This window comes from Parasteatoda tepidariorum, chromosome 5 (genome assembly GCF_982258835.1).
Source record: "Parasteatoda tepidariorum strain Cologne lab strain chromosome 5, Ptep-v5.0, whole genome shotgun sequence".
Classification (NCBI taxonomy): domain Eukaryota; kingdom Metazoa; phylum Arthropoda; class Arachnida; order Araneae; family Theridiidae; genus Parasteatoda; species Parasteatoda tepidariorum.
In genome coordinates, this window is record NC_141759.1 from 24,035,737 (window position 1) to 24,047,865 (window position 12,129).

At 30.2% G+C, this 12,129-nt stretch overlaps 1 protein-coding gene across 1 annotated transcript in view; it reads right to left on the reverse strand.

Annotated features, from left to right (window-relative positions):
* LOC107454041 (voltage-gated potassium channel subunit beta-2) overlaps nt 1-12,129 on the reverse strand; it is a 299,430-nt gene that overhangs the window by 101,624 nt on the left and 185,677 nt on the right. Inside the window, exons 4-5 of the mRNA XM_087163534.1 lie at nt 2,437-2,480; nt 1,414-1,451 (exon numbers count right to left, since the gene is read on the reverse strand). Coding sequence (XP_087019660.1) covers nt 1,414-1,451; nt 2,437-2,480 — 82 coding nt within the window. The remainder of the gene's footprint in view (nt 1-1,413; nt 1,452-2,436; nt 2,481-12,129) is intronic.

The window sequence follows — 12,129 nt, forward strand, 5'->3', positions numbered from 1 at the left end:
TGTCCGGATACTTTTGGCCGGATAGTGTATGTTTGAAATGAGGATTTGTATAACCTTTCTAAGTTCTAGTGAGATGAAAGTTAAGTGCCTATCAACCATACACCTTTTTCTGACCATTTTGTAGAAATTGACCTCAATAACCGCTGTCCTTCATATTTGTTATTTTATTAATGCGTATTATTGAATAGTATCTTAATTCAAAACCTATGGCCACTTATCAGAAACTGGTGGAAATTCTTCCCAGACGTATGCAGGCTGTCATCAACGCAAAAGGGGGACAAACATCATATTAATATGCGCCTCAGGTCTTTCTAAGTCCATACCACTAGGTGTCCGGATACTTTTTGCCGGATAGTGTAAGTTCAAAATGAGGACTTGTATACCTTACTAAGCTCTAGTAAGATTAAAGTAAAGTGCCTATCAATAGTATACCTTTTTTTGACCATTTTATAAGAAATTGACCTCAATAGCCTCTGTCATATTTATTACTTCGTTAATGCGTATTATTGAATAGTATCTTAATTTTTAGCCATAGACAAAGTATCAAAAGCAAATTCATTTTTGTCGTTTTCGAAAAGCAGAAATTAAAAATAATTAATTAGTGATAAAAACAACGTTACTACGTTTGTTAAAATTTGTTAGTTATTTTTTTCTCTCACTTGATTATAATTTTTTTTAATTACAGAAAGAAAAAGAAGTGCAAAGAAAGATCAACTAAATTTCTTTTGATCCTTTTACTCTGGAAAAATTAAGCTTAATTAATAAATTAAAAGTGCATGATTAAACACTTATAAAAAGGTTATTCTTGATGCAATCTAAATTAAAATAAAAATAAAAAATATTATACAATACTGTAAAAAAGGCAACCAAGTTTTTTATTATTATTTACCTAACCAAGCAAATAAAAAGCTAATTTTTCAGCTTTTCTTTTGATTTTTTTGCGAAAACGACTCAAATCAACCAATGAAAAAATTTTAACATTACGTACACAGCACGTTTTTTAATGGAATAAACTTTTCTAGTAGGCAGAAAAAATACATTGTTTTAACGAGTTTTTATGTCGCCATGCTCTTCCTGAAATATGCTTGGCGACCTTTTCAGGGACTATTTTTTTTTCTCCTCTAGATTCTCATTATTCTAAAGCTAAATGACTAGAACCAAATTATTTGTGAGTTTTTTTTGTTTGATAAAAATAGAACGGGCGACAAAACGAAATCATTAATTCTAAATCTCTAGAAAGCAAACGTTACAAAACAAACCTCAGGTTGTTGTTGTTTCGGAAAACTAAATTAGCTGTTTTATTTTTAGTTAATTATATATTTTTTGGCTTTCTGGGAGAGGAAAATAAAGTTAAAAAAAAATAAAATAAGAGAGAAGCTTGTTGAAAATATAAAAAAGAAGTTCAAGGCTTACTTCTTCGGAAAGGCTTTGTCCAAATGTTACCCAAGCACCTATATTAATAAAAAGGATTTTTCAATTAAAAACTAACAATCTGATTAATACTATAATAACTTTAGTCAAGTGTCACCAATAACCACAATGTTTTTTTTTATAAATTGATAGTTTACAATCATAGTAAATATCAAAAATGCATGAAAATTATTTTTGCCAATTTTGTTTTGGTAATATGTCACGATTTTGCGATTCTTGTAAACAAAACTTTGGCATACTTTTCTAAAATAAAGAAAAGAGAACAAACCATTTTTCAAAAGTCAATAATATTCTTGTATTACTTATGGACATTTGATTAGCGTTTATCGGTTTAGTTATATTTCGTGTAAATTACAAAACAGCCACAAATAACTTGTACAATCATACAATAGCTGTAAAAATAGTATTATTAGCTAAAAATCTTTGTTTCATATAAAAACAAAGCCTTAGAAAAAAAGTCATACTAGAGTAAACTAAAGGATTGAATGACATGACATAAAAGTGCCAGCGCTTCAGCACTCTTACAATAAAGATGTTGGAATTGTAGGTGAGATTAATACAAAAACAATATTCTGCATTTTTGAGCAACGTGTCATCTATGTGTACACACATATAGTCTGTGTAAAGAGGAAAAATACCTGAACATCAATTGGGAAGGTGAATTTTCTTTCAGTTAATTTTGTTAAATTTTCAGTATTTCAATGATTGATGTGTTAGTAGAAGTTTCAAGTTAAGTTTTTTTTTAATATTAGGCGGCATATGTAATTCTATAAAGGAATTCTAATACTTTCAAAAATTAAAAATTATTTGTGGCAGTTGGCTTCATGTTGCCTAACATTTCATGTGAATAGCATGGTAGGGAATAAATTTTTTTGATTGTCATAAATTTTTAACATAAATTTTTTTGGTTGTCATAAATTTGAAACATAAATTTTTTTAATTGTCATAAATTTTTAACTTAATTTTTTTTGATTGTCATAAAAAAAAGAACTGAAAAAAGCTTACCTAATCCTACGCTTGAAATCTTAAGACCGGACTTCCCGAGGTTTCTGTAAAAAATTATATGAATTAAATTATTGTAATAAATTAGTTCATATTGTAAGATAATAAGAAGGAGTGTATAAATTTTCGTATGATAAAAGGAAATATAACTTTCAAAAATACAACAGAGCAGCTATCAATTACCCATACAAGCTTATAAAAAATATCTCTTAATTGAAAACTAGATAAAGATTGCTATGAAATTTGAAATTATATATCATCATAGCTGCCAACTCTTCCGGTTTTCCCGGAAGAATTTACTTTCATATTTAAAGTGCTAGAAAAATTCATGTTATTTCACTAAACTTTTTGAATTATAATAATAATTTTAAATCAGTTTGACCACCACTACATATAAATAATTAGAACAAATATAGAAAAGCATAGTAGTCCTCACGATAGCGAATTTCTACCTGATTAAAATATAAATATATTTTTGAGGAAGAAAGTTTTTCGGTGATTGTTCTACTACCACTTGGAAAATCCATTCTCGAAGAGAGTGAATGTTGGCAGGTATGCATCATAGACTATAGTGACTATAGAAATATACTATTTTACGTATACCATTTAAAAAAACTATTTGAAAGCTAAAAGCGTTTATCAAATTATCGAAAGAATTTATTGACAAACGTTTTACATGAGTATATCGGGCGAAGAAGAATAACTCTCGGCTGTTAACAACGCTAATTCCAAATTTTCTGAAAAAAAAAGAAAAACTAAATTTATTACTATAAGTTAAAACAAACCATAATTTTGTTTCAAAATTTTTTAATCCCCCCCCCTTTTAAAAAAAAACAGTATAACAAACATCAGGGCTGCCAACTACTACGCTTTTTTGCGAAATATTTTATACAATTCTAGACAATTAAATATCAATTTTTTTCAAAGTTATTGGTAACTTTGCTAACGTTTTGCCCCGGTGCAGCGTATCTTTCCTGGAAACTCTAATTTAACAAATGGTACAAGACACTAGATACTTAGAACTAATTGCTTTTTAACGTTTAACCACCACTAAGGGCCATAAATACAGAAAAATCTTAAGCATATGAAAATTGCATAAAATAAATTATAATAGTGGCGAAGCTAGTCTTCAAGCATTACCCAGCTTCGAATAGTTATCCAAATAACATTCTTCTTTATCGTTAAGCTTAGAGACTTTTTAAAGTTAAAAATAGTTCTTGTTGAATATACCTAATTAGAATAAAACACATTTACTAAACAATTGTCAAATTAGCATTCACTACAAAATTTTTTTAATGCACTATATATTCATAGAATTATTAAAATAATGGAGTAAACATCTAAGTAAAGAATTTTTCTTTTAGTAACAAGTGTTCTGGAAGATTTTTCATGGCGAAACAGCTGACACAATTTAAAAAATCATACTCGAAACTCTTAGAAATTATGTAATTTTTTACTCATTCAAAGCTTGGATCGACCAACGTGAGAGTAGAAATTTTTCTTTTTCGGTTTAATAACAGCGATTTTAAAACCATTCTAGGGGATTGCAATATTTATGGCAGAATGTTTTTTGAATTATAGTAATATTGGTTAAATAAAAGAAACTTTTAGTCGATGCAAATTTTGCATGGTTAAAAGCTTCCGGTATGTTCCTTCAAATGGTATCAACAGTTTTGTCAAGTAAAACCTTCTGTTGTTGTTGATTCTATTGCTTACCTGCCATTCCAGCAAGCCTACCTGGAAAACCATCACACACACACACTTTATAGCCCGATTTACAGAGCGAACCCATTCTTACATCCATTCATTCATGCACAGATCGTAATTTTGACCTGAATTAGAAAACGATCGATCTCCAATTCAGTAACCCCAGACGTATTTTATGTTTATTTTATAACCGTCGTTGAACTGGCGACCCAATTGTTCGGGTTTACGACTACTAATGCTTAACTCCGCTGCCTTGTAATTTTGAACCCTATCCAGAAGACAAGAGTATCAAGTATTGGGAGAAATTTACCTTCGTGGAGGACTTTTTTGATGGAACTAACCGCATTTGCGTTACATGGAGAGGAAAACCACTAAAACCTCCCACGGATTAGCCTGACGGCAAGGGGACTGTAACCCATGATCCGTCTACCACTGAGGATATTTTATGTCAAAACTGTGGTCGGTGCGAGGAGGGTGCGGAATTCGTCTCGACCAGCTATCACTGGCAATCGAACCTGGTTCACCTCATTGAAAGACGAATGCTCTATCCCACAAACCACCACGGTTCCCCAGAGGTGCTGATTTGCTATGGGAAGTTGGAGTACTTTGCGACTCTGGCAGATTTACCATGCACCAGTCACCATTATTACACGGTGTTTCTTCGGCCGATGGGGTTCAAATTCCTATTCTCACGAACTAGAGTCCAACGTATTGCAAACCAGGCTATCCCGGCGCCTAAAACCTTCTAAAATATTTGTTGCTAAAAGGAGAATTGTTTAGAGTTAGTATAGAGATGTTTCCTTTATTTTGATCATACCCTGTTATTTCCAGGTATTATTTAAAAGTGAATCATAGCCATTCATTACAAAAAAGAATAAATTGAAATATGATTCAGTTGTTCTCAGTTCTGATAAGTACTAAAACTGAAATGGGGAAAAAAAAACTTTTAGACGACAAGAAAGATGCATAAAACAACAACGATAAAATTCATTGTGTGTTTATCGTTTACTACGCGCTACTTGTGAAAGGAAAAAAAAATATTTAAACTCGTAAAAATAATAATTTAAAATTTGTCAGTGACGATAAAAATTGTATTTAAATTTTTCGCAGTTTTCAAATAAATAAACATAATCACGGTATTTTTAATCAGAGATGCCAACTTGCTCCTGAGAGCAAATATTTATTTTAAAGTGGTAATTTATCAATTGTGATTCTTGGTTTAATAAATTCAATTTAGTAGATTTTTATCCACCACTATTTAAGAATAATTCATAGGCTTATATAATTCACCACTTTATAGTACCATACCCTCCAACTTATGAGGATTTTGAAAATAATTCTTTCTAGTGGTAGCGAACCAAAGTAGAAATTTTTAAAGCAAATGGATCTCTCATAAAACTTTTATCAGAACTTAAGAATCTAGCCATATGGCCTGCACTTTTATAAGTAATAGTGGACAAGTTACGCTAAAATTAATTTTTTTTAAATATTAAGACATTAATTTTGCTACAGTCTGAAAAGAAGATTTCTGAAACTACGGAAATTCCGTAGCAGTCGGAGGGTATGTAGTACTTATGTCATGCTACAACTTTTAAAAAGCAAGCAAAAATTGTTAAATATTAGCAATATTTACTTTGTAGTTATTTACCGTTATTTAAATTGTTTTGGCGTGTCCGGAGCAGTTGGTATCTCTGTTTTTAATGAGTAAAAAAAGAAATGTAGATTAAGAAAATAAAAGAAGTAGAAATAGGAAGAAGCGTTACAACGAAATTGTCCAGATCAATTGCTTGCAAATAAATAAGCCATGCAAATGTTACGTTTTTTTAATCAGCTCTCATTTTTAAAGGATTATTGTAAATAAAGAATCTTCACATTCTTTCTGATTAGATTCTTCATAATCGCTACCAGCTTTGTAAAGAGAATTGTTTTATTTGTTATCTCTTTTAACAATATCCATAACTATTCTATTAGTGGCTAAACATTGCATATTATGGTACATACAATAATAAAAGGTTAGATTTCCGGGAGGCGTATTGACAAAACATACCGTAGATTGTAAACGTGGCGATTGCAGGTGGAGTTGGCGATGGATTACGCGTAAATGTGGTGGGAGAACGAAATTACATTAACCTAAGCAGTGTAATTCGATATTTTCTTCTTCTCCTCGACTAGCCATTATGAATAAAAATAACTCATTAATTCCTTTTAGCAGAGAAAATAAAAAAGAAAATAACACCTTTTTATTGTCAGGATCACTTTACAAATACACTGTATTCATATTTTATTAAGCGCTATAATTTATATTTTATAAAACGATCTAGTTTTTTGATAAAACAGATTCAATTTTTTAATTTTTTTACAAGAATTGTGTTTGCGAAGAAATAAAAATAATTTATTAATGAACCAATCACAAAAAATAACGTAACATTTTAATACTATGTTTTATTGAAACGCTATTTTGAAGAATTAATTCTATTTAACTTTTATTGTAAGAAAACATAACCTGTTTTATTTTAGTGATATTTTCTATGAAAGCAATATTCTCTATAAAAAAATAATGTAAGCTTTTTTATAAAGATTATTTTTTTAGAAATTAACAAAGACATATTATTTACTAGAAAAAAAATAGAGTATTCTAAAATGTTATCACGCTTTAAAGTAATAGTTTCTTGTAAACGAATAATCAATATTTTTAAAATAAAGTTTGAAAGCGTTTGTTTCATTACTAGAAGCATTCATTATAAAAAAAAAATATATATTAAATTACTTTTTTGCATAATTTTATGAAATAATTTTTTTTGGAATGAGATGAGATTTTAAACTTTGTGAAAAATTGATTCAATTCCTTAATATATATAAAAGTCGGTAAATACTTCATTCATTATGGAGGTCATAGATAACTTGATACCTTTTCAATATAAGAATAATAAATGCAATTAATAGAAAATGCACAATTTTAAAAATATATTTTATTTACACGCATTGCGTACAGGTTATAATGTTACTATCATACGTAACATAAATTTATAGATTCCTAAATACTGTTATATGAGTTTGGTAATTAAAAATATAATTAAAAAATAACATAATTAAAAAATAACATAATTTAAAAAAATTTCAACTTTCAATTAAAAACTTCCTGTTGTCATATATTAATAATAATTATAATTTTTAGCAACTTTTTTGGGCACAAATTTTTAATTCTCGAACTTAATACTATCCTTTATATGAAAATATCAGAAAATTTATAAAAGAAAAACTATATTTTAAAATTGAGACATTGGCGACAAAAGAGGTTAGATGTATGTGCTGAGTTTAAATAAATTACATGTTATAAAACTCACATTTAAGATTTAGATCAATTTATTATCAGGTCATAAGAGTGTTTTTTAATAAGTAAATGTAGTGATTGTTTGATTTACAATTGTAAGGTCCTGGGTGTTTAATGTTAAGTTATACATTTCTTTAGAAATAATATTTGAAATATGCAAAGCAGGGCGGCATTCATTTCAACTTAAAAATCATCAACTTAACTTTCAATAACTATAGATAAATAAAAAACAAAAGTTTGATAAAAACTTTAAAAGAAATACTTTTAGAAAAATTCTTTCTAATTAATATTTAAAAAAAAACACAATCACTTCGTCTAATGCCCTTACTTCAACCTCCTTCGAGTTATGCTTACTTTATAAATTTAATCTCAACTTTATTTTTCTTTTCACTTTTAAACTGTAAAAGACTTTTTCTCCATTTGTAAATTATGAAAAAAGTTATTAATCTGATTGCGTAAACAGTTAATTTATTAAAATTGAACATTCTCAATTAATTCCTTTTAATAGTCATTTATATTATTAATAATAATTATTTGCACAAAATTATAATAGAGGAAAGTTTGATTAGAAATTTAAAAGTTCTTGCTACAATAATTAGGGAATTTCTATTGACAAATTCAAGTAATTTTTTTTCCGGAACAAAATGCATTTTTATTTAAAATGGAACGGTACTGACTTAACATTTATACGATAAAACACTCTCTAATCGCTAACACCGATGACAGGAAAAAAATTTCGTTTTTTTTTTCTTTTCCACAAAAAGTTTAAAACTTAAAATGTTGTTCTTTCATTATAAAGCAATAGCATAATATTCTCGTATCATGTAAAACTTGATAACGAAGTTACTTATCTACCGTTTTACAGTTATAAAATGAAATGATTATTGAATTCTACTTGCATTTTAAAATGTCAATGTATCCATCGTTCAATGAATTTTACGATTATTTTTATAAAACTGTGTATAATGAACATTTCAACTAAAAAAATTAGTACAAAATAGCTGCTAATAATTCTCTTAAACATTTATAAATATTATACATTTATAATTTTCAGCTTTTCGCATTATTGCTAAATAACCTCTACGTCGAAAAATATTTAAGGAATTCCATAATAACTGAAAATTAAATAAAATTTAAAAAAAATTATAAATGGTTATCGAGCAGAACCATTAAGTTTAATTAATGAATATAGAATTAGTAACAAAGTCACTGCTGAACAATAATTTTTTTTTACTCTTTTAAGTAAACAAACTTTATTGTAATAATCATTTCATTATTAAGGATTAGAGGTTATTGTGAAATTATTAATTTTAATAAGTGGATGAGTAGGTAAAGAAGTTCACTACTCGAAATACGCGTATACATTTAATGAAAGTTATGAAAATACAGAAGGGGGCGGGGCTATGGAGGTAATAATATATAATTTTTTTTTATCTTAGTTTTATTACGATCTTCTAAAAAACGCTAATAAACACAATTATGTTAACAAATACAAAAGATTATGTCGGAGCTATAACAAAAAAATACGCTTTATATTTCATTTAATGCAGAAGAATCTAATGAAGATCAGCTTATTTGAAACTCTGAAATGTGACACCCATATATAACTTGGTGAATGATAGATACGTGATACCGAAAACAAAACAAAAACATAAGCACACAGCTGTTTGGCGATTTGCGAGACGCTCCTTCAACGCCGATAGATATTTTCGCCAACCCCTTTACAATCTACGGTATGTTTTGTCAATACGCTTCCGGGAGAGTATAATTGTTTATTTCCAACGTTTCCCTGCTTCATCAGAGATGCCAACTGCTCCTGATTCGATAAAATGTTTTAAAAACGAGAGAGAACAAAAAAAAAATATAATTAACAGAATTTCGGTTAGTTTCGCCACCTCTTAAAATGGCTCAAAACGGTCTTACTGTCAAAACTAATAGAAAATGCGATGGAGTAACTGGCCAAAGAGACCACCTCCGAACATTGAGTAATATTTATTGAAACAATGCTTGCGAGTTAAGAGTAATTGATTAGTTAAATTAGAAGTTAGTAGCTGACTAATAGCAACGGTTGAAAAGAAGAAGGAAAGGACAACACAATAACAAATAAAACACAAAGATTAGGTAATTAATAGGTTAGAGACATGTGGTCCCATGTGGTCTAGTTTTTGAGATTCGTGACTTTCACCCTCTTAACGCTAGATTGCCCAAGGAAGTTATTTTGACTGCTTTTTAATTTCAATTAGAAAAACAATGATTATATAATGACGCAATTTCTTGGAATTTTGTGACTTTTATCATCATTTTAATTGTTGATATTTGCTAGTAACATGTTATGTAACTGAAAATAACATCAAAAACATAAAAAATTAATTTTAAACGAATTTCTTCATACATTAGTTATTCTTTCACAATGCAGTCATTTTGACTGCTTCTGGGCAATATAGGTATTTCAGCATTTCTAGTGTTAACTTGTCTTGAATTGAGAGCGGGGCACCTGGACCGCTCAGCGGCCTCTATCCCATCCATCATGTATTTTTTTAATATTTTGAATCGGTTCCTTGTGTTCAGCAGGCAATGTGGTAGCTGTTAGCACCTTGCTTGAGGAAATGAAAATTAAAAGAAGCAACTTGCTTTAAACTATGCGTGACATTGAATGTAGATTGATGGTCAACGTGGGGAAACGCTTGATCGAGTTGTCAATATCGTTGCAGTTGAATATGATGGTATGCGTGGATCTGTGATTAATTTATTGAGGTTTTTATTTATTTTGATGATTGTGATTTGAGGCTTCGGATGTTAAGTGAGCAGCTATTGGTTTGAACATTATATCTTTTTTGTAGTTTTAAAAGTTGAATATCTGGTTGAAGTTCACTGTATAGAATTTTATGGCCTGGTCAAAGAAATCTGCATTTAATTTGTGTATATATTCCGATATTCTCTCTCTTAGCTGTAAATAGCGTGCAAGACAATCCTTCAAATAATTTAGATGTAGTGGTGAGTTAAAACCTTATAAATCGAATTTATTAAACCGAGAATCAGATACTAAAAAACAAAAGCACGAAAATATTTATTCACTGTGCGGAGCAAGTTGGAATCTCTGGTATTACGTAAATCGAGAATGAAATGGTTGACAATCGATATTGAGGTATAATTGAATGGTTAAAAGTCGAGAATGGTTGGCAATCAATTTGAGGTAATAGTATAATTCACAATATAATTGTGCCAGTACTTTAACACGTTGAACGCCACGCTAATTTTACATGGCTTGCTCGTCTGGCCACACGGTAAATAATTACAAACTAAATTTGCAAATATAGACAGAATTTGCTAGTTTATAAAAGGTTTAGCATAACATATCTGATAAAAATGGTGAATTATATATGCCTAAGAATTGTTTAAAAATTGTGGTGGATAAAAATCTACTAAATTGAATTTATTAAACCAAGAATCACAATAATTAAGTAAATTTTGAATAAATTTTCTGCAATTCCATAAAAGAGTGTAAATTTTATAGTTCTATTTCTATATCATGTTGTACGCTGTCAGCCAGCTTCTTTTTGCGGCCTATGTGAAAGGTCAGTGTCAGACACCAGTGGTTTAAGTGGCCTAAATGTAATTTCAGTGTCAGCCACCGGTGGTTGACGCGGCCTAAATGGAAAGTCCAGTGTCAGCCACTGATGGCTGACGCGGCGCTCAACGTGTTAAGAATAGGTAAGTAAATAATAAAAATAATTTTGCCATTAAACGTGATCACAATTATGTCTCCACATTTAATATTGTAACGTTATTATAACGTTTCATGGATTCTTAATTTTAGGAAAATAACAGTTTCTCCCTATTTAAAGAGGAGCAATTTTGATGACTATCACTATATACACTGGTGTGCAAAACTTAAGCAACAAGTGCGTTTTTTGTCATAACTCTACAAGAAATCATCCGATTGACAGAAATTTGAATATGATGTACATTATTTTGTACTTAAACGATGGTAAAAGAATAATGGCGCAGAAATGAATTTAAAGTTTAAAGTAGGGTATGAAACAAAAAAAGGCTTTATTTGACATATAGTGGCGTTACACATGATTGCTTGAAGAAGCGTAAGTACAACTGGCAGATGTTCCCTAGTATGGGATATGCCCTCCCCTTACTGTAATTGTTGCTTGGTATCGTCTCTCCATACTAAGCACCAGATTATCCAGGAGTTCTTGGGGTAAACGTCTCCATTCCTCCTTTAACGCATCCTTCAGCTGATGGGTGTTACCAGGAGGATACTGTCGTGTCGCAAGACGTCTCCCTAATGCATCCCACACATGCTCTATGGGATTTAGATCTGGAGAGTAAGCGGGCCCATCCATTCACTTTTCAGTAGCTCTTGAACATTAGCAGTACGGTGTTGCCGAGCATTGCCATCCATAAAAATGAAGTCCGGTCCAATGGCCCCTCGGAACAGACGCATATGGGGTAGGATTACCTCATTGCAGTAGCGGTCTCTAGTTACAGAACCTCGGTCGAAGATCTGAAGCTCAGTCCGCCCGTTCAACATGATGCCGCCCCAGACGACAACTCTAGGACCACCCTAACGATCTCTTTCCGCGATGTTATTGGGATTAAATCGAGCTCCAACCTCTCGCCAAATCAACTGACGTTGAGAATCGCTT